General features: G+C 27.7%; 1 protein-coding gene across 2 annotated transcripts; it reads left to right on the top strand.

Moving 5' to 3' along the window:
* Positions 1–12,818: 12,818 nt before the first annotated feature.
* On the top strand, positions 12,819–19,190 carry LOC100210044 (zinc transporter ZIP1). 2 transcript variants are annotated; one of them, XM_065815396.1, is made up of 2 exons: positions 12,819–12,842; positions 17,765–19,190. In XM_065815396.1, exon 2 carries the CDS (start codon positions 17,835–17,837, stop codon positions 19,023–19,025), a length of 1,191 nt encoding a protein of 396 aa, XP_065671468.1. In that variant the 5' UTR covers positions 12,819–12,842; positions 17,765–17,834; the 3' UTR covers positions 19,026–19,190. The 2 variants fall into 2 exon arrangements, with proteins under 2 accessions (XP_065671468.1, XP_065671467.1); XM_065815395.1 differs by lacking the exon at positions 12,819–12,842 and adding an exon at positions 12,867–12,889.
* Positions 19,191–24,361: the final 5,171 nt, after the last annotated feature.

The raw sequence follows: 24,361 nt of genomic DNA, 5'->3' as shown, positions 1-24,361 counted from the left end.
GTTTTTTGTAGGTCTAAAGTAAACATTAACGTACTTTTGTGTAGTTTTTATTAAGATAAATGTATTTTTTTATATTTTTAAATTTTACATATTTTAATTTATAATATTTTAATTGATTTTATTTGAATATTTATTTTATGTAAATATTTTAAAATTTAATTGTAATATTTTCAATGTAAAAATTAAGCACTAATAAAACAATACATTTAACATTTACATTAGTTGGTTATTAAATACTTATCGCACGATATTTTACATTAGTTGGTTATTAATTACCTTGGGCGTCAGTACAAATTTTTCAGGAGAGAATGTAGAAATATTTTGTTAAAAATTGTTAAGAATAACTAAAATTTCTCGAGTATTTATCTGTACTTTTTTTACCTTTATTGACAATTAAATATATAAGAGAAATTTAAATAAAAAAATAATTTTTTAAAGAAAGAGAAAAAATTTGTTTTCAAATTTGTTAAGACTCTTACCATTAAAATGTGTTTTCTTTTCAAAACTATTGATTCTATCTCCATTAACACTCATCACACATGTTTTTCATCAACTATGTTCGATATTACCCATTCCATAGCGGAATTTCAATGGACCGATATAGGCATTTTGAGCGGTGCACTGTAGTTTTGCTCATTGTTTTATTATAATGGTAGTAGTGGTAGCCGCCAATAGTGACTAGCCGATGACTAGCCATTACATCATATGTTGAAAAATTTTTGGCTGGCCACATATAACAGGTGTCACTAATGGTCCGCAAAGTGACCGATGAGCAAAAGTCCCACCAACCGTTAAAAATGCAATTCAAATAGCTTTGTTTAAATTAGAAAAAAGATAATTGAATAATAACAAAACTGTATATACGTATATATGTATATATATATATAATTTTTCTTTGTGTTTTTCTTTAGAATATATATAAATATGTATATACGTATATATGTATATATACATAATTTTTCTAAACTATATATTAGTTATAGTTTAGAAAAATTCAGCAAGAATAATTAGACATGCGCCTAAAAACTTGCATGCAGTAGCTCTTATTCTTGATGATCTGAAGCTCACGATTGAAGAAGACATCATACAACGTCAACAAATAAAAGCAACAAATAATATTTTAAAACAACTCATACCATAGTTAAGTATTTCTATCTTTTTAGATTCTGACACGTAAGCGATCATTATAAGAGCAGTTGAGCAAAATTTTAAAACAATCGATAGGATAAATTTTTTTTTTTGGGGGGGGGGGGGAATTTTAACAAAAAATTGACTCAAATGAATCAGTTTTAGAGTATCTGAAAATTATTCAAAACACTCCTTTTCCATAAACTTCAACCTTTTCGTTATTCTTATCCTCAAACCATTTTCTATCGGCTCTAAACTTTTTCATTGTCTTTTTCCTGTATCGCTTGACTTATTGTTTACTTGATTAATATGCAAGTTGTTAATTTCAGTTAAACTTTCTAATTGAACTTCATTAGTATGAATGTTCAGATTTTTAAAAACTTTTAAATTACCATTTGACCATTAAACAAAAAAACTGTTGATGTTACAGCAATCTTGATTATATTTCTACAAATGTAAACAGTTTTTAAAGAATTTGCCAATATGATACTGCTTAACGTCTCATTAACATTTTGAGTCACCTTATCTAAACATTATTTTAAAAGCTTACCGGTGGGAAATGAGCTGGCGAGTAGCTAGCTATTTTAGATCAATTTTTTTTTTTACATATTGTTATATTATATATTGTGTGCTATATATCTAATATATTTATAATAATAATTGAACTTGTAATTTCGCGATTTTATTACGAAATGTCGCTATATAAATATCGTAACTTTGTAGCTATCGATAATACTACGATATTTTGTTAGCTACATATCGTAGCTATCGATAATACTACGAAATTTTGTTACATATCGTAGCGTTGTACAGTGGGTCTTATGGTGGACAAAATTATGTTCATACTTTTTTTTTACTAAAGATCTTTAAATGTCCAAATAATTGCGTTTATGTCCAAATAATTAAGTTAAGAAATTTTTACTTTGTTAAATTATTACATAAACAGAAAATAATTTGAGTTGTTTAAGTTCTCATAAAACTCTCATGACGTTTTAATATAAAGATATTTTATGATGAAATGTAAAGTTATGATGAAATGTAAATTCTATAGATTGAATATGACCTAGTCTAAAGTATTATATTTTTTTTATTTTTAAAACCTATTGCCCCCACATTCCGAATGACATCATTTTTAGTATTTCAATACCAAAAATGATTATGATTTAAAAAACACGAAGAAAAAAGAAAACAAAGCTTGGACTAATTTATATATTATATATTTATTTATATACAAATCATCTAATTACGAAGCTGATTTTCTCAACAATTCTAGAACTTCACTGGGAAATTTATGCAAACTTTGATTTGTTATTTAACTTTAGTTTTCTAAGAGATGTTATAACCGGATCACTGGATACAAGAAGCCTATTAATCAAATCTTGGTTTGTATCTTTTATTGAGGTCTTTCTGCTAAAATATTCCTGAAAGTTCCTGAAGTCTTTATTTTGCGCTTCAAGGGCATCTTCTGATATTATTCTGATAGGTAGAAATTATCTTTCAATTGTTACATATATTACCATGAATAACTTGATATATATAGTTTTAAACTTTGAAAAAACTTAAAACTTTATTTCAACTTCAAAAACTTTAAACTTTAAACTATTTCATTTTTTATTTCATATCCCGATGACAAAGTGACTAAAGTAATATAAAAATAATATATAAGAGTTTCATCAACTTTCAATATCTCGGCAGTTGATTTATAGTCAGCAAAATTTCTGTGGGCAGTATTTCCATCGTCACTAGTACCTAAAAATTTAGAAAATTGTTTCTTATATTTTGAAATATTATATGTATAAATAATGTATATTTTATATAATACAACATTTGACTTACCCGATCCACCACTTTTTGAAAAATTCACAACCAATCCCAATTGGTTCATAAAATCGGTCTGAATTCGGCACTTTACTTCCTGTACCACAATTTTAGCAACTACAGTTCTAGCCTGCCATTTTCATATACCAACATACTGGACAACACTCAAGCTTGTCATAGTTGATAAAATTGATTGAATTTTACCATCTATCATGGTCAGCTCAATAAAACATTTTACAGCTATTTCTTTCCCTGCAAAAATAATGTTAATAATATCACGTTTCTTAATTTCGGAATCGATAGTTCTTCCAGAACATTCTTGGTTTCCTTTTGAAACAAAAATCCAACTGGACAACGATCTGCAGTCGATGATGGTTTTTCATTTCTCCACACTGCTACTTTTTATTATTATAAAATCCACTCATTTCTAATGGTACTATTCAAGTAATAAATAAACACTCTTCATTCTTTAGATTTCTTTCAATGTTTTCATTATGGATAACCTGCTTGTATACACTTTGCCCTGTAGCACCATCAAACCCAGCCTTGCATCTAAATGTCAGTTTAGTTTGTTTCTTTGTGATTAGCACAGGAGCCTGTACGTCACACAGTCTTTCAAGAGTGCGCATCAGAAGGTCTTTTAGCGATATGTTTATTGTATACTCATCTACATAATGTTTTTGGGATAGCATTTAGCTTTTAAAAACCGTATATCATTATATAATGGACAAATCGGGCAGCCTTTTTTTCAGCGCCGTTTCGTAAAAGCTGGTTCTTTGATTTTGATATACCACCGTCAACAATCATTGCAAGACCTTCATCCGGAGAATACTTCTTAAGAGTATCAACGGGTTAGTCATCTGAAATTTCAGCAATTCTTTTAGCAGTCTGGTACTTAAACTCATTCCGAAGTTTCAATTTTGTTGCATGAAGTAATTCAACGCCAGATAAAGTGTTAATAACATTGTTTAGCTTTCTTTTTTTTGTTCTGTTGCATAAGTTTTCAAAAGAGCAATATGGTCTTCCAACTTCATTAACTGTAGAATTTAGGGTAATGCACTTAAACTGAAAATCTCAAGCTAGCAAATTTCCATTGTTTTTCTCAAAATGAATAATATCATTGTATGCAGTTATCCACTTTTTACGATATAGTTTTATAAAGTTTTTACACTCACAATCTTTAAGTTTAATATCTACTGAAGCTTGGAGAGCTAATACTGATAAAAAAAAAGAATAATCATTAGGAACTAGTTTGTTTTGTCTTATAAGTGTGTAAATCTCACCAATTTTCATATTATAACTTTTTCATATAATAAAAAAAGTATTGTTCAAACAGTACAATGTGCATTGAATTCTATTGGTGAAAAATTAACATGTATTTTTGTTTGGGGGAATAAAAAACATGTTTTAAATAAGTATTTCGGTTTCAAGCGAATAATACGACTTGAAACTTGTACTTTTAAAATGCCAAATAAACTCAAAAGGAGAACTTAGGGGAAATGTATATAGTTCTAATAGGTTATAGACATGTTGCATTTACTAGCTCAAACACTCAATATACTTATAAACTTGTTATTTTCATTACATAATAGTTATGTCATTTGCATTATTATTTTCATTACATAATAGTTATGTCATTAAATTAAACAATATTATGTAATCTTTTTTTTATTGATTGTTATTATTAATAAAATATTGATTATCAATAAAATAAGTAATAAAATAAAAAGTGATATCCAATAAATATAACCTTGCTAAGTTATATGAGTTATAAAATGTTCACATGCAGAAATGTTTGCTCTTATGTAATTTAAAGGAAATCTTTGTTGCTTTCAAAACTATGAACCCAGAAATAAAAATTGGGTTTTCAAAGTTTTTCAAATTGAGACCAAAATGCTGTATTATTGCTGGTGCTTCAGGAACACATTCAGTATGCGTCTGTGCTATTCATCAGAATTTAAAACTGCTTTTACATCCTCATGCTGTGACATACAAAGAACTGTTACCTTATATTGTATGTGACATGACTAGTAAAGACTGTATGATGCGTAAATATAAAAGATGCCCAACAACTATGAATGCATTTGTTGAAAAACTCTATAATTTAATTGGAGAGTTTGAAGATGATGATGAAGTAGAATTTGATCAGGACATAACAACAGATAGGTCAAACTTAACACATAATACAGACCCAGTGTCTGAATACATTGAACTAGTATGTAGAAAACTGACAAAACTTTGACACTCGTATTTATCTAAGAGTCAATCATACATGAGATCAAGAAAGTAAGATATGAATGGAGTTAACAGCATTATTTTTGGGTGATTTTTTGGAAAACTGTAAAATTGTAGATCAGGGTGAAATACAAAGCTTTCATTGGAGAAATTTACAATGTACGCTTCATCCTGTGATTATTATTTCAAAAAAGAAGATTTTCTCAATCACAAATCTTATTGTACTGTTTCAGAAAATATAATGCTTGATGTGAACATGGTGTATAAAATTATTGATGTTTTCAGCAATCATATTAAAACAAATCTACCTCAAATAAAAAATATTGAATAATTTACAGATGGGTATGCAGGTCAATATAAGAATTTTAAAAATGTTTTAAATCTTCGTTTCCATCTTGAAGGTTTTGGTCTTTCTGCTAAATGGTACGTTTTTGCTACTAGTCACGGTAAGCAACCTTGTGATGGGATTGGTGATACAATCAAACGTTCAGCAACACTAGCAAGCTTGCAAAGAGATATGGGTAATTATATTTTATCTCCAAAAGCAATGTACAAATATTGCAAGGAAAACATTGGAGGTATACATTTCATTTATATATAATCAGAAGATTTAACTTTGGTGATTAACACTCCTAAGGAACGATTGGACACTGCAAATATCATACCTGGAACACGTAGTTACCATCAGTTTGTACCACTTGACCATCAAAAGGTTAAAAAATATATATTTAATATACCTTTTATTATCTTTAAAAAACATGCATAATTTTTATGGATAAACTCGAATAAATTTTTTAATTGTGTGGAATCATTGTCAAAAGTATTTTTGTTTTATTTTGGACTTACAATTTTCGTTTGATTCCTTTAATAAAACATGTTTAACAAAATAAGTAAAACGGAATAAATGCATATGTTGCCTTTTATTTTCTAGGCGCAAAGCCACGCAGTGTTGATAAAGATTTTGCTTTTATTCATGGCTTCGGAAACATCCCTGTAACAACTGTAAACTTAGTACCAGATGACTATGCCTGTGTTTCTTATGAGCAAAAGTGGGGATATTGAAGATATTACTCTAAAAGAAAAAGATGTGCTTGTCAAATTTATGTGTCCAAATGGTCCTTTAAATGGCCGCCAGTGGATAGGCAATGCTGGATTCCAGATGTCCACATCATTTGCAAAGTAAAAATACTTTTATTTTTCGTACAACTTATAAATAATGTGAATGAAAAGTGTATATAAAATCATTTAAATTACTTTTCGAAATGTTTTTTTATACCTTATAGTTGTGTTGTAAAAAATTAATAAAAAATAATTAAGTTACTAAGCTGTTAATTTCTAAAAAAATTGGTTCGTAAACTTGATATACATATTATCTTTAAGAAAATAAAAAGAAATTTTTTTTTCTATCAGTCAGATTTTTTTATAGCTTTAATTGTCGATGCCCTTTTTTATTTTCATTATTAGGTATATTTTATGAATCCTAGAATAAACTACATTGCCTTGCTTCGAGAGATACAGAACTAAAGTTTTCGGACTGAGCAGGTTTTAAGCTCTTTTGGTTCAAAGTTTCAGAATCGCAGCATTACTAAAAGCACCATATAAGGATAATAATAAACGGAAACATTTTTGGCACTTCCCCCCCCCCCCCCCCCCTCATTTTTCAGTCAAAATCAAACACACTACACGTTGCTGAAAAAATTTTTAAAAAAATCTACAGTCTTTCCAAAGTTATTTCTCTAAACATTTGTGTCAAATTTCATAAAATTTGGTGATGTAGGGTGCAGATTTGTGTTTTTTGAATAATTTTTACCTTATTATACTCAAATAAATTTTTCAATATGACAATAGAATATAACTATTATGTTTTATTATATGGTTTTTGAAATAATAAATTTTCATCTTTGATGTTTTGGTTGACACCTCCCAGCAAACACTGCACGTACAAAAAACGTAAAATGTACGTTCAGTTTACGTTCTGAACGTTATAGACCTTTTTGGAACCAAATTTTTTTTTTGGTCAGTGTGGAATGTTCAAAAAACGTCTGAATTTAATGACGTATAAATATAACTAGATGCGTGACTTCACTAAAAAGTGAAGCCAGCCTCCGCCATCTTTTGCGGAACGGCAAAAATCTGGCAAAATTCTGAAAGCGTTTCTTAGCACTGTGGATCAAATTCCTCATTTTTGTGCCAAAGATATTTTTTTATTAAGTATTACTAAATAAGCTTGAAATAACATATTTGGAACTTCTAAATATTTAAAAAATGATTAAAAAAACAATTTTTTTTAATTGTATTTTAAGTTTCATAGTATAATTTCTCAGCGTTCAAAAATTATGATCATATAATATTTGAAATCCCCTTAAATTGAGGGGGTTTAAACTTTATATGGTGATTTTTTGAACGCTTAAATATTTTACTATGAAATTTAAAATTTATTGATAAATATAAGTCTAGTTGAAAATAATCAAAAAATATTATATCAACTTGTTGCCCTCACCTGGACAGGTGTAGCAAAAATTTGAGGGGGGGGGGGGTTGTTCCCAAACTCCAATCATCGTAATTTTTTGCAAAGCATCCTTATTTGACATAATTATAAACATATAAATGTTTGGAGTTTGCTCCATGTCTGGAAGTTAGATATCTCGTAGACCAAAAAATGCTGGAGCCACCCCTGCTGATATCTAAAAGTTATTTTTTAGACAAGGTGTTACTTTGTTGAGGCTCAAACCAATATTAAATTATCATATATATACCCACTGATCTCAAAATATAACAGGATAGTGGATTCTATTTTTTTTCCTTAAAAAGTTGAAGCCAAAGCTGGCCTCCCAAGATGGTGGCGATTTTAGTTCCTATCGGTGAAACCGATATACATTTTATGGCTTTATCAAAATGCAAAAGAAAATAATTAAATAAGACTATAAATAAGAAATTTGTAAAAAATAGAAGAAAGCAAATGAATTTTTTAAATATTAGAGAAAAAAAAATTATCTTTTTAAATAATTTAGTTTATTATTAAATAGCATAAGTGAAATTTACAGTTTTTTAAATGTATGTAAAATTACATTTGTTTGAAAAAAATGTTCTCAATAAATTTTTGATATAGAAATAGTCAAATCATTACCTCCTCTTTGAGATCTTTGAACCACCTTAACTAAAGTTATATATACTGTTTACCTGCTGCTACTTGTTGTTATATATTATAGTTTTCTGACTTTTTTTATATTAATGAACTGTATATAGCCGTTAAATAATTTTATAAATATGCCGTTAAGTTTATTTGCATAATAGATTGATTATATGACATATTAAATTCAAGAAACGTATTTGCTAAAGAATATAAGTCAGCATTGCGTGCATAGCATATCTCTTTAGTTTCCATTTCTTGACATGGCATTTAATTATATCATTAGTCTTTAAGATATTACTGGTACGCAAATAATTTTGCGTAGTCAAAAAACTGGTTTCATTGGATATTTGGCAGCAATTAAATCTGTTCAAGGTATATTTCTCAACTGTGTTGAAAAAGAAGGTTCATCATTAAATTATTTATTAACTTATAAGCTCAGTCATAACCATCTAGAGGTCTCTTTAGGTGCTGTAAGATCTGCATGAATGTTTAACAACATTATCAATTGCTAACAATTCACAGTCACATATAAATGACTCTTGATGCAAAGTAGTATTCAATTTTTAAATGGAAACTGCAGCATCAAAGATAACACTCATATATTGAATGTTTTAGACTATTCTTTTGCTGACTCCAGCACTAAAATATCTATGACTGAAATTGAATTATTAGGAAAATATGATTTGTTATTTTCACATGCAAAGAACTAAAAAGGAGTTTCCAAAGATTGCTTGCTTCAATAGATGGCCACCTTCTAAATGGATGGAATTCAAAATGCAATTGCAAGTACTGTTTTAAGATCAGTTAATTTCTCTAAAATATTCACTGAACTAGCTCCTCATGTTTAAATCAGCTATAAGTGCAAAAACGCATTGTAAGCATAGTTGGACCTGTTCTTGCAGCCATTATCACATCGTCATAATGCATCGTCATAATCTCCAACCATTATCACATCGTCATAATGCTGCTTCTCTTTCTCTTTTCTACAAATACTACAATGGGCTACTAAAACTCCTCATTCTCGTGTTACTCGTCATTCAATTAAATCTCATCCTTTTTCTGTGACTGTTCCTAAGTGCTCCAAAAACTCTTATTCCGCTAGTTTTTTTCCTCGTACATGAGTTTCTTGGAATTCGCTTCCTTTATCTTGCTTTCCTGATTCATATAATTTGCAATCCTTTAAGTTGTCTGTCAATCGTTATCTTGCTCTACAATATTCATCTTCCAGTAACTTCCAACTCTAATTAGTGGTTGCTTGCAGCCTTGTTAGAAGCAAAAATTTAAAAAAAAAAAAAGTGATAACTTTACTTTTATATAATTATTTTTATCTTTTTTGTTTTTAAAAAAAGAAGATATTACTTATTGTTAAAGATAAACTTATTGATATGAGTATATTTTGATAAATTAAATATTATATATATTTTAGAAATTTACGTAAATATGTAATATTGCATTTTTTTCTAAAAACTAATGTTATGTTAAACCGAAAATTATATCTTTGTTTAAGACTTGTAGATTTAATCCGCCGCCATCTTAGGAGGCCAAAACTGGTTTCAAAAAATTTGCCGTTTACGCTATCCAGTTATGTTTCGAGATCAGTGATATATATATATATATATATATATATATATATATATATATATATATATATATATATATATATATATATATATATATATATATATATATATATATACATATATATATATATATATATATATATATATATATATATATATATATATATATATATATATGATATATATATATATATATATATATATATATATATATATATATATATATATATATATATGTATATATATATATATATATATATATATATATATATATATATATATATCAATAAATACGGCTACGTATAAACTTTTTTGAAAAATTATATATCTGTTTTTATTTCAATATATATTATTCGATGTTTCGATGATTTATCGTGGTCAGCGTCATCAGGTGTAATAAAAATCGTTACAAAGAAAATCGTTATGATAAAAACAAACCGTTAAAAAAATAACATTAAAAAGAGCATGAGAAAATACAAAATAAGATTAAGTGTTTAAGCGACGTTTCTTGTAGTACGTAAATTTATAATAAGTTACAAAACATCAAAAATAGCATCGCACTAAACAACCCTTCTTTTTGTGATGATTCGGTCTGACCCGCATAGACCATCATCAGACGTAAAATGCCAATCCATTTTAAATTGGTATTTCACGTCTGATGATGGTCTATGCAGGTTAGACCGAAATATCTCAAAAAGAAAAATTAGTTAGTACAATGCTGTTTTAGATGTTTTATAAATTATTATAAAATAGGATTAAATGTTGACGTCAAATAATCTAATAAAAAATGGCCCCCAAGCTTTTGTTGTGACGTTATCACCATCATCCCTATTAAGAACATTTTTGCCACTTGCTAAAGCTTGTCGAACATTAGCTTTGTTTATTTCCAGGGATTCTCGAGTTTTCCGAATATGATTTTCTGGAGCTACCGATATAGTTTTCGCATTTAACCAGTCAAACGTACCTCGGCATGATTTGGAATGCTCAGTAGCACCAGAACTGGCCCATTTTCCTTTTTAACTATTTTTCTGGTGCTCAATACATCTTGATATAATTTTCTTCTTGGTTTCACCAATGTATATAGACTTGCATTTTATAGTATATAGAGTAAACATTCTGTTTATAGAGTATATAGAGTATTATTGTTTATAGAGTATATAGAGTAAACATATTGTTTGGTAGACGCCTGGGTTTGTATTTGGAGGAAGTTTTGTTTTTATTGTTACAGAAAATATTGTTTAAATTTGGAGTTGGTGTAAATATAACTTTTATGTTTTGCTTTTAAAATTCTTTTCTAAGTTTGGGGCCAACTATTAAAATCCATGGTAACTTTATAAATAGCTGGATGTTATTTGGTTGATAATTGGTATTTTTTTCATTTAATTTTATATAGTCTCTGACGATATTAGTTCAATTGTTCTTGTCATGCCCTTTTTCAACGAATATTTTTATCAAAAGATAAGTTTCCTGTTGGAGGTATTTTTGAGAATATATTCTTTTTGCAAAAAGAATATGTTCTCAAAAACGGGCATGAAAAGAACAATTTAATTAATATCGCCAGAGGCTATATAAAAATAGGTGAAAAAAAATACCAATTATCAACCAACTGACAACCAGCCATTATAATATTTTTGCAAAAACAATATGTTTTCGAAAAAACCTCCAACAGGAAATTGATTTTTTAATAAAAATATTTGTTGAAAACGGGCATGAAAAGAACAATTTAACGAATATCGCCAGAGACTTTAAAAATAGATGAAAAAAATACCATATATATATATATATATATATATATATATATATATATATATATATATATATATATATATATATATATATATATATATATATATATATATATATATATATATATATATATATATATATATATATGTAAATTATGTTAGTGTATTTTACAAATAGAGTGCTCAATGTTCTTAAAGAACAGAGCAATAATAAATTAGTAAAAAACACTTATCTAACTTTTATCTTCGACTTGAAGTTTCACCATTGCTGGATTATCAGGAAGAGTTCCTCCAGGAAGAGAACTCTTCCTGATGATCCAGCAATGGTGAAACTTCAAGTCGAAGATAAAAGTTAGATAAGTGTTTTTTACTAATTTATATATATATATATATATGTATATATATATATATATATGTATATATATATATATATGTATATATATATATATATATATATATATATATATATATATATATATATATATATATATATATATATATATATATATGTATATATATATATATATATATATATATTTTGTATATTATATATATATATATATATATATATATATATATATATATATATATATATATATATATATATATATATATATATATATATATATATATATATATATAACGCCGCCATCTTGGTAGGCCAAAACTGACTTCAAATATTTTCCCGTATGCGCTGTCCAGTTATTATTTTGAGATCAGCGGAATAAGTCGCGGTTGTCACATGATTACTTGAATAAACAAAATTAGAAACGATAACCGACAAATGCTGAGGGATTTGCTAAACTTTTCAAAACACTGTGCGTTGGTGTCTATATTCTATCGAGTTTTAAGAATAGATATACGCGATTTGTTTAGACTTGATTAACTTTTAAGTTTAATAAAATTTATTTTGTTGATTTAATTTATATTTTTATTTTAGCTAATAAATTTATATATTATTTTAAACAAGAGCATAATATTAGTTTAAAACTATGCATATATATATATATATATATATATATATATATATATATATATATATATATATATATATATATATATATATATATATATATATATATATATATATATATATATATATATAAATATATATAATTAGTAAAAAACACTTATCTAACTTTTATCTTCGACTTGAAGTTTCACCATTGCTGGATCATCAGGAAGAGTTCTATGTTATACTATGTTAGTGTGTTCTACAAATAAAGTACTCAATGTTCTTAAATAACAAAGTAATAGTAAATTTGTAAAAGCACTTATCTGATTTTTTATTTGACAATTTGTTTCACCGTCAGTAGGTTCCTAATGAACCTACTGACGGCGAAACAGGTTGTTGAAGAAAAAATTAGATGAGCGTGTATACTAATATATATATATATATATATATATATAATATATATATATATATATATATATATATATATATATATATATATATATATTAAGGTTATGACTTTTTTCATCTCCATGCTTTTGTACTGTAGTTTGATAAACTTTTACCTAAAAATGAACTATTATTTGCATATCTTTTGAAAAAAGTTCACCCCGCCATTAAAAAATCGATTTTGAAATAAGTACTACTATGTATTCAAATGTATTTAGAATGTCATAGTCATGTAATAAAATAAATTTCCAATCCAACAATGACTCAGACCGTTAACCTTGCTCTTGCTTGCTGCATAGAAGGAATAGGTGCAATTTGTCTTTGCATGACGAATACACTTCCTTCATTACTCTGATTGCATGCTCTGCGCATTGATTACTTCTGGGGATCTGTAGTATGGATGGCTCTCGCTTCCAGTGATTTTTCAAAGAGCTCAAAGCCTTTTTGTATGGATTCAGTACTTCAGCCAAGTTATTAAAGTCATTTTTGTTGTGCAGTTCGTCTGTAAACCAATGGTCTGCCCAGCCATACGATATAAATCGACATCTCTGTAGAACTGTCCTTGTTGAAGGAATTAAAGTGAAGGCCAGGATTGCTAGTATAGCTCTGAAATTCCACCTCGCATTGCTGATGTTAGGTAATTTCTGAAACCCGATCAATAGAAAATGTCCCTTTTCATCAAAAAATCAGAACACTTGAGTGAGATGAAATAACAATTTCATATCATCTCTCCAGCCTGATGTTTCAAGAATTACTTCTATTCCGTTATCAAACTGTGTTTTCAGTTGTTCGCTTTCTACAAATGGATATTCAATGTTCGGCGATTGTGTTTTACTTCCAAGTTTTTCATCCATCACCAAACGGAGAATTCTACCTAATACACGGTGTTGACAACTGATAAACTGAGGTTTGTTGATGTGTTTCTCTGTGAACATTCTTTGCAATATTACAACAACGCCATTCTTTTTTCCAGTGTTAACGATGGTGGTATCTGCAACAATCATCTGTATTGAATTCTATAGGTGAAATTTATCAAGGACTTTAGAAATTCCTTGGGTAATAGTTTTTCCCGTGCCAGAATTTGATTTCTCTTCTTTCATTTTTAAGAACGACTACTTGATAATTGATTTTGTTAATGTGCTTGCCATCAAAGTGTAAGGACCAATTTCCATATGCAACTTTTCAATCATTTCTTTCTCAGCTTGATTGCCTCTTTGATTGTTGACTTGTAAATAGCTGATTGACATGGAGTTGGGATGTCAATGCCTTCACGAGCCAATTGCTATATGTTAGCAGCTTTACTCTTAGGTCACCTAGTCACCAAATTGACTGCAATGTTGCTTTTATAATGTTTTCTGCTTGGTGAAGTAGTCTCTTCTTCTTCATTGTCATCGTTTTCATATTCACTGTCGTCAGCCTCAGAGTCAGAATCACTAAAACTAGGATAGTAAGATGACGAGTTGGATGACCTATTAGAAAGGTTTTGTCTTTTAGAGGGATGGATAGTTTCTTTACTGGCCCCTTGACCTGTAGAGTATCCCACTGTTCCTTTGCTTTCCACTAGGAGATGGTACAATTGCTTGGTCTCAGAAGATAACCATGTTCCATCTACTTTAGTAATATCAAAAAATTCATCAAGGGGTTTGTAGCTTCCCCACTTGACACATTCATCATAACATTTCAGTATTTTATCAAGCTTTGCTCGTATAACTTGATCAAATACATGAGGAGAATTCAGTTTATACTTCCACAATTTGATGACTTTTTCGGAAATTTCCGCTATTCGCTCCTTTTTTCCTTTGATTTTTGGTCTAAGGAAATGGTAGCGTCTGATAATTTGCTTTTGGAGAGGCATTCTGCACTTTTCTTCCAGTGAATATTCTTCCAAAGGGACCATTCTTCTTTCTTTATGAGAGTCTTCAAATTTTGCCAGATTATTGGTCCAGACATCCTTTATCTTCTGAATGCTGTTATTGCTAGGCTTGTTTGTTGTCATGTGTTGCTTCTGTAAAAACTATAAAATTTGATAAGCAGCTATATATACACAGTCTAAATTGTTCTAGAATATTCTAAATTATTCCAGAATGTTCTAAATTATTCTAGAATATTCTTAGTTTCTCCAAAATGTTCTAAAGTTCTAAACACTTCTAATCTATACAAGTTTTAAATGATTTTCAGCAAAGCCACACTTGTTAGTAGAAGCAGTAACAAGATTAAATAAATAATGATTCGTAATTTTAATTGCAGGGTGACCTTTTTTTACAACCTAGAAGAATTGAACATGTTTTCAATGTTTTCTAACAAAAGTTTATCAATTTATGACACAGGAAATTTTTTTTTTTAAAAAAGTCATAACCCTAATATATATATATATATATATATATATATATATATATATATATATATATATATATATATATATATATATATATATATATATATATATATATATATATATACATATATATAATGTATTCTACAAAGAAAGTGCTTGATTTTATCAAAGGACAGAGCAATAATAAATTAGTAAAAACATTTATCTAATTTTCTTTGACTGTCTGTTTCTTTCTCTCTATGTTCATTAGGGAAAATGTTTAAATATCAAAAAATTTAAGTTATACTGTAGTTGTTTTGTAACCAAGGAAATCAGTTATATTAGCTACATTATTTTTTCAAAAAAATAATTATGAAAAAAATTCTTTAGAATTAGTGTTATAAAAATCTTGATCCAAACAAGTAATAATTTCAAATTTTTCTTGAAAGTTTTTTTTATAATTGACAAATTTTTTTAACAGCATAGTCTCTTACAAGAATTTTTTAGATTATAAATATGTTTATATTATAAAAATTCTCCAAAACATTGGCTTCTATATTAAATCAAACACCAACTTAAAAATTATGAACTTTCTTTATTTAACCTTTCAGAAAATTCTTATCTGCTTTATAAAAAATCAAATGATAAGTTATTGTTTTTATTACTTATATTATTATAAATTCAAATAACCCCCCTCAAATTTTAAAACAAATTCTTATTTCAATTAAAAAAAAGCTAAATCAAAATTCTTCTAATGGAAGTATATTTAGCTCTTTTCTAAACATATGTTTAAAGATGCTCTTAAGAAAAGCAAATTTAAATATTTCAAGCAATAATTTGAAACAAAAGTTGCAAAATAGTGAAATAAAAGTAGAAATATAATTTGGTTCAATTCATCATACATTAAAATTGCTTCAACATATATTGGAAAAGAGTTTTTAGAATTAATAGGCAAACGTTTCCCTCCATCTAATGAATTGCATAAGTTTTCTAACAGAAATACTATTAAAGTAAGGGAGCATCCATAAAGTACATAGTAAAACCACTGATTTATGACCCTTTGTCCCTTGTATGCTTTTCAACTGTATGCTTTCACCGCAAAAGAATTTACGAAGAGATAAAGAACAAGAGATCAAACTGTGCACATACTCTTTTCCTTTAACACCCCTCCCTTTGACCCTAAAGTTATAGCTGTACAAAAAGTATAGAAAGATTTATAAAAGGCCACAATGTTGCATTGAATAATAAAAATGAATTTCTTAAAGAAAAAATACTCGCAAATAAAAAATTGATTGCCTTATGAATGAAAAATGCTTATCAAAGAATATTATTTACAAATGGATTGTTTTCTCACAAAGTAACCCTGATAACAATTTATTGGCACAATCCAGGGTGAATTGGAAAAATCATACACCAACCACAAATAATCTTTCTAACATAAAAAATACTCAAAGAGACTCTTAAAATATATTTGGCAATTAAAAGAAAGTAAATATTAATTTAAATTCAACCTAAAAATTGCACCTACCTTTGAAAATGTTTCTAAAAGATGCATGCTATAGTTGCAAGAAAATTTTGAAATTATTACTTATTTGGATCAAGAAAGTTTACAAAACAAGAAATCTAATTCATTAATTTCTAAATGCAGGCATAAAAATAAGTGCCTTTTAAAAAATCTAAAACATATGACAAAACTAAAATTATACTAATTTTTCACAATTAGGTTTTTGAAAAAATAATGATTTAAAACTTATAAACTTTTTTCTATAACTTTAATTTTTTTGATATTTAGACATTCTTTCTGATAAACCTACACAGAGAGAAACAAATTGAAAAAAGAATTAGATAAGTGTTTTTACTTATATACGTGTATATCTTTTAATATATATATATATATATATATATATATATATATATATATATATATATATATATATATATATATATATATATATATATATATATATACATATATATACATATATACATATATATATATATATACATATATATATATATATGAAATCTAAAAATTGCCCTTCCTTACTAGACATGGCCAATGACTTGGGTTTTGAAGTGGAGGGGCACAATCGCCTATTCCTATAATTTTCTCGAAAAATAAAGGTCCTTTAGAAAAAAAGTGGGGGGGGGGGGGCTAGATGGTCTGGATCCGCCCCTGATATATATTAAAAAATAGTGGTTTAATGTTTCAGTTCTTTAGTACTGACCTTAAGTTTCAGAAAAAATGACTTCAAGTAAACATCTGATCTGGTAATCAGCCAAAATTCAAAATTGTTTAGTTGTTCAATATAAATGTGCTGACCTTATTTCACTGTCATTCTAATAATAAAAAATGTGGTTTTACTAAGTAAAATCTCATTTTCAATTAAGTTTTATTTTTTTGTTTAGTTCTTCGATATTTTAATCAACACCAAAAAGAATTATTGTGACTGTAAAAAAGAAGAAACATTTTTTAACTATGGGTTTTTATGAATTACCAGAATGGTCGGTTAAACTAATTATAATTATTATTTTGTTTTTGTTGTGCATGATATTTGGTGTTGTACCATTAAATCTTTCACGAAGCTCCTCATTTGAAGGAAGAGTTTCTCATACTCGCAATCTGCTTATTAGTTTGTCAAATTGCTTTGCTGGAGGGGTGTTTTTTAGCACTGTTATTCTTGATTTATTTCCATTGGTAAAGAATACAATAAATAATGCACTAATATCTGTTTATATTGAGACTGATTTTCCACTAGGGGATTTTATTATTGGTATTGGATTTATCTTTATGTTAATATTAGAGCATATAGTTCATTCTTGTTGCCATAGTAATCAGTTATCTTATGAAGCTCCTGAAAATGTTAATAGTAACCAGGATGAATTATCATGTAATGAAAATAATCATCTTTTATCTCATGACAACAACTTAGATCTAGTTACTGGTATTGAGATAAACGCTTCAGAAAGACAGCTGCAACAAGTTGGTATACAACAAAACTATTCTATCATCATGGAAAAAAATATTGTTGAAAATGAACATGTCTTAGAGAAAAGTTCTAGTACTAATGATGTGTTTTTTCCTGCACCTAAAAAACATGACAACAGCAATAGAGTAGAAAGTAAAAGTCTTGCTTCAATTCAAACTCTTCAAAAGGTTAATTTGCGTGCTTATGTGTTAGTATTTGCTATATCCCTTCACTCTTTATTTGAAGGGTTAGCAGTTGGTCTTTTGACCCAAACGTCAGATGTTCTTGAATTGTTTGTAGCTTTGGTTATTCATAAAAGTATAATTGCATTTTCGATTGGTGTTCAACTAGTTGATGCTAAAATGAGCTCTTCTACAGTTGTTTTATGTTTGGGAATATTTTCTTCTATGACTCCTATTGGTATTGGATTAGGAATGGCTGTCCTCAGTTCTTTTAATTCCTTGGCCCTTCGGTTGTGGTTTTCAGGGGTATTACAAGGAATTGCAACTGGCTCATTTTTGTATGTCACTTTTTTTGAAGTTTTGCCTCGTGAGTTGAGTATTTCAGATGAAAAAAAACTTTTAAAGATTCTTTTTGTCATTCTTGGTTATGTTGCTACCACAGGCATATGTTACTATGAAAACCGATTTTATAAACTTAGTCATGATCAACCACTTCCTCCGACAAAAAATCCTAACTAATATAAAAAGTTTTTTTTAAATAGTTTTTGTAATTTTAATAAAGTTTCTTCGGTTTATAAAAAATTATTATTTTTAATAACGATTTTTATTGTGTTTTGTTAATTAATTGATTAATTTTTTAAATCTTTATTTTAATTATGATGTTTTATGAGAATTTTTTTAAAATTTTGTTGTTTTGTTTTGTTTTGATTAAGCCTATAAAACAAATTAATATATAATGTGTAATAAAAAGTAAAGAATAATTATATTATATACATGTATATAATGATATACAATTGTAATGAGATAACTCCAGACATTTCTCAATTAAGGGGTCATCCATAAATGAGGTCAGTAAATATAGGAGGGGGAGTGCTAGAAAGTTTGACACAAATTGACAATGGGGAGGGGGTGTTGAGGCCAAAATGATGTCAATTTAAATTATTTTTTTAGTTTTAATGAGCAGATTTTAACGGTATTTACATCTACTCAATGGTATAGAAATGATGTTTTGTTTGTCGGGAAATTAATATTAAATGCCGGGAATTTGATATCATATTTTATTAAATTATTTATAATATAATATTATAAATTAATATAATAAGTTTCCCAGAGACATTAAATAAATAACAACTACTAACGTAAAATAAAAATTACTATCTTTTTGTTAATATATTACCATTTGACTGCGAATCAAATTATGTTAGAAATATTAACTCTTTGTATATAAAATTCACAATTGTTATTCGCTCCCTAGCGGATTATAAGATGTGGTTCAAAGTAAACTCATAAAAGTAAACTCATAAATTCGTCATTTTTTGAAATTAAATGGTCGTTATTTCAAATACGAAACTCTAATTGCTCGTTGATTGTAAAACGTGATGCAATGCAAACACATAAAGTCTATTTAAAATTCGAAACGCTAATTTCTCCCGAGCGGGTTGAAGAAACTCTTTTAAAAAGCTTGCGATGAGCTAAATCATTATTCTGATTGTGATGTAAACAATACTAATAAATCAATATTAAAATATGGATAAAACCGCATTACTTAACTTATTGATGGTCTCATATGGAAATGCTCATCCCGATAAAAAAAAGGCTAATATCCAGAAAGAAGTCCATAGTATATGGAATTTATTAAAAGAAGAGAAACTGGTGCATAAGGATCTTGAATCAAGAGTAATGTATTTAATCAATTTATTTAATGAAAAGGCAATGAAGTTCAAGAGCAAGCAATTATCATATTGGACCAATACTCCAAAACAGTCTGCCCCCGCGTATATTCTACTTAAATTTTACAAGAATTCCTCACAGTTTGTTGAGCCCACCAATGAGCGATCTGTTATTGATGATTAACGAAGTGCATTAACTTTAAGTTTGTTGACCACGAAAATTCAAAAAAATGCAAGAACAGTGGCTCAAGATCGACTCAATTCTGAGATTGCAGCTTTAAATTGTGAAGTTGCTGGACTGAAGATTAAAAAGAGAAGTGGATTCATTGCTGAAGCTGAAGAGGATGATTTGGAAAAGAAAAAGAGAAACTAGCTCATCTATGTAAAGAACTGGCCCAAAAAAGTATGATCAAGCTCAACAGAAGAAAACTAGAGAACTGAAAAAAGCTAGAATGGAGGAAATCTGCTTGGAGCATCCAAAAGTCAAAGAAAAACTAAAAATCAGAAAGAAACCTGGTTGACCGTCATTAGAAGTAGATCAACCTCTTCTTTTGAAGGCGATTACGGATATTGCTCTCCATGGTTCGTCCACTAATGAAAGACGTCGGTCAGAGGTTCTTCGGGTAATGATAGCTTAATTATGTTTGTTAATATTGTATTTGTTAGAATTTTACTCTTAATTAGTACTTGCACTATTGTAAATATCCTTGTACATCAGTATTTTCAGTATTATTTGGGATAATATTAGTGACACTTTTTGTATTATTTTTAAAAGTGTTATTTTCCCCTCAAGTATTATTATCATTTGAATCTTATGTGAGTTTATTGATATAGAAGTCAATGTTTTCAATTTTAGTGTTATCTATGTGAAGTATAATTAGATCAAATAACAAATTACTAAAACAAATATAATCTGATAAAACAAAGGCAGTTCTTTGTAAGTATTTATAATGTAAATGTTGACAGACAGACGATTTGCGTTCAAATTTCAATAGTACAAAATAAACATGTTACAATTAAACAGCCATTTTTTTAATGTGTTATTTCAATTTTTAAACAATGATACATCTTTTTAAAAATAGTTTAGTTCTGGATCTGCTGATATAGCAATAAGTGAAGCAACTGATCTCAAATAGTCACAATATAATTTTATACATTAGATTTAATGCATGTAGCATATAACCAGGTAACTATTTTTTTTGCCACTTTGTAGTATTTTTTTTGCTTTTTCGGGAAGCCCGCAGTTTCCTTCCATTTTAATAAAAAGGAAGGGAACTGCGGGCTTTCCGAAAAAGCATAAAGAATGCTACAAAGTGGCAAATATATATATATATATTTATATATATAAAAAAAATTTTATGGCCACAATATCTGAAAACGATATCTTCACTAATTCTATTATCGTAAAACATCTTGTTTGATGACCATTCAGCTATAATTTTAGGTATTTTTAGCGAGACTGCATTGAAAATACATGTTTGCTATTCAATAACAATATTCAATAGCCTATTAGGCTTCAGTTTATTTTTCAGCTTTAAATAACGTAAATGCATTTGCATTTTGTTACTCAATTCCTCGAAAGTACAACACTTTCATTTACGTTTTTAATCATGATGAGTTAGGAACTAATAGCAGAAGCGACAGTATTGTTTAGTTGATTTTTTTAAATAACAAAGTAACCATCTTTATTTTTTTCCCTACATCGAATTAATTTCGAGACCAGGCCTCTGAAATGAATTTGGCTAATGGCCTACTATATTGCACGGCCGTGTATGTTACATTTTAGAGACCTGTCACGGAGAAAACTGTCCGCGGAGTAAGTTGTCCGGTCGGAAATTTTACTCCGGAGTAGAATGTCCAAGTTTGTCCTGTCCGTCCGTCTCGGACAATTTACTCCGGAGCAAACTGTCCTACGTTGGAGTAAACTGTCGCACTTTTTTGCGGAATATTTACTTCGGACCACTCAAGCAATGTGTTTTAACGTTTGTTTAAACGATAGTCTGACGAATCGGTTTATTGCAATAAACTGCACAATCAATATATTTCAATAAACTGATTCGTCTTGCATATTGCAGATGTCTGTTGTTATATACAATTGTTGTCTGAAGTTATATACAATTTATTTTTGAATAGCATCGAACCTTCAATTTGTGTTATTTCTTTATAAGAAAAGTCTTTTCAGTTCTTTCTCTTATGCTTTTAATTTGAATTTCAAATTTTCTATAAAATTGCAAATCAAATTATTTTACTGTGACAAAGTCGTCTTTAGCCTTACCCTTTAAATCTTGAACTTTCAAACGTACAATATAAAAAATTACCTTCAAATAGTTTTCTCTTCCGGGTTTGTTGGGTGCATGTTTCAGAACATTGCCAACTATTTCAGCTACCTGAGATTCTGAAGCTTTATGAAAGTTTTTTAAAGCTGCCTCTAAGTTAAAATCTATCTATTAAAATAATTCAATTAGTCCAAATCAAAAATATTTATACTTAAGTACAAACATGGTTTCTTTACAAAACAAGAAATTTAAGTATTACTGATAATAATCCTGTAAACTGATTGCTTGTTAAATGAGACCTTTTTTATATGCTCCAAATTTGGACCACAAACAGTTGTCCCCAACTTTTTTCATAATCGATCTAACACTATCCTTCAAATCCTTACTACCAAGACTGACAAAGTTAGAAAACTAAAAAAAATTTAATATACAACAAATACAATCAACAAAATTTATATATATATATATATATATATATATATATATATATATATATATATATATATATATATATATATATATATATATATATATATATACTAGAGTTGTATTAGACGCACTTGTTCTACTTAAACGTTTTTTTTTCTACCTGAAACAGCAACTTTATATATTTTGAGTGTGTTTAATAGCGCTTCCGTTATATATATATATATATATATATATATATATATATATATATATATATATATATATATATATATATATATATATATATATATATATATATATATATATATATACTAGAGTTGTATTAGACGCACTTGTTCTACTTAAACGTTTTTTTTTCTACCTGAAACAGCAACTTTATATATTTTGAGTGTGTTTAATAGCGCTTCCGTTATATATATATATATATATATATATATATATATATATATATATATATATATATATATATATATATATATATATATATATATATATATATATATATATATATATATATATATATATATATATATATATATATATATATATATATATAGTCACAAAAATTGTTAAACTCATCTAGAGAAACCATTTTGTTTTTGCAACACATCTTCAAAATCCTTTTCTACATTATTGCCTGCTGAAGATGTTGAAATTATTTTCCTCATCATATGCATCATTTCTTCTTGGTTATCAATAATGACTTTCATTTTCGTCAACAATTTTTTATTATACCCTGTAGAACACAATCAACTAATATATTGATTTGAGGCAATGCAGTGAAGTCTGGATAATGCTGGATATAGAATTTTAATTGGAAATAATGGTGAAAAAAATTTATGATTTACAAAACTACTTTCTGTTTGTATCAGAATGCTTATTAAGTTGACTTGGGCCAATGGTATCATTACAAAGTGATATGGGCTCTTGACTCTGACTCATATTCTAAAATCAAACAGTCGTGTATACTTTTTTTAATTTGTGAGATTAGTTCAAACAAAAAAACATGCAAATACTCAAAACACTTTTGGGCATTTATAACATATCTTACCTCAGCCACCTGTGTGACAAGACACTCACCATCAACAATTTTTTTCCTTGAACATGATTTTTGCTATCATTAATTAATAAATACACATAATGACATTAAATTGAATAAAAACTAAACTGATTTTAAGCTACTGTAACGAATAAATAAATTTTTAATTCTAACCTTTTTATATGATGATGATGTCCCAACCTTGTAAGTAAAGAAAAGCTATTATCGATCACTACAACTTACTCCAAAATTAAATAAAAATAATAACAACAAAAAGACACACATTCTTTTGTACGAAAGATAATTAAAATGTATTGGTTTAAACACTTTATCCTATAATGTGGTGGTACCGGCAACCTTACTTCATCAACATACTCGTTATCAGCTGCCTATGTCATGTTCTTTAAAAAATCAATGTCATACAAATTATGTTAAACATAA

The sequence above is a fragment of the Hydra vulgaris genome, chromosome 13 (genome assembly GCF_038396675.1).
Source record: "Hydra vulgaris chromosome 13, alternate assembly HydraT2T_AEP".
NCBI classification, from domain to species: domain Eukaryota; kingdom Metazoa; phylum Cnidaria; class Hydrozoa; order Anthoathecata; family Hydridae; genus Hydra; species Hydra vulgaris.
This window is presented reverse-complemented; position numbering and strand designations above follow the sequence as displayed.

Excerpts from the sequence above, each read along its gene's own strand:
- LOC100210044 (XM_065815396.1), top strand. The coding sequence starts at position 17,835 with ATGGGTTTTTATGAATTACCAGAATGGTCGGTTAAACTAATTATAATT.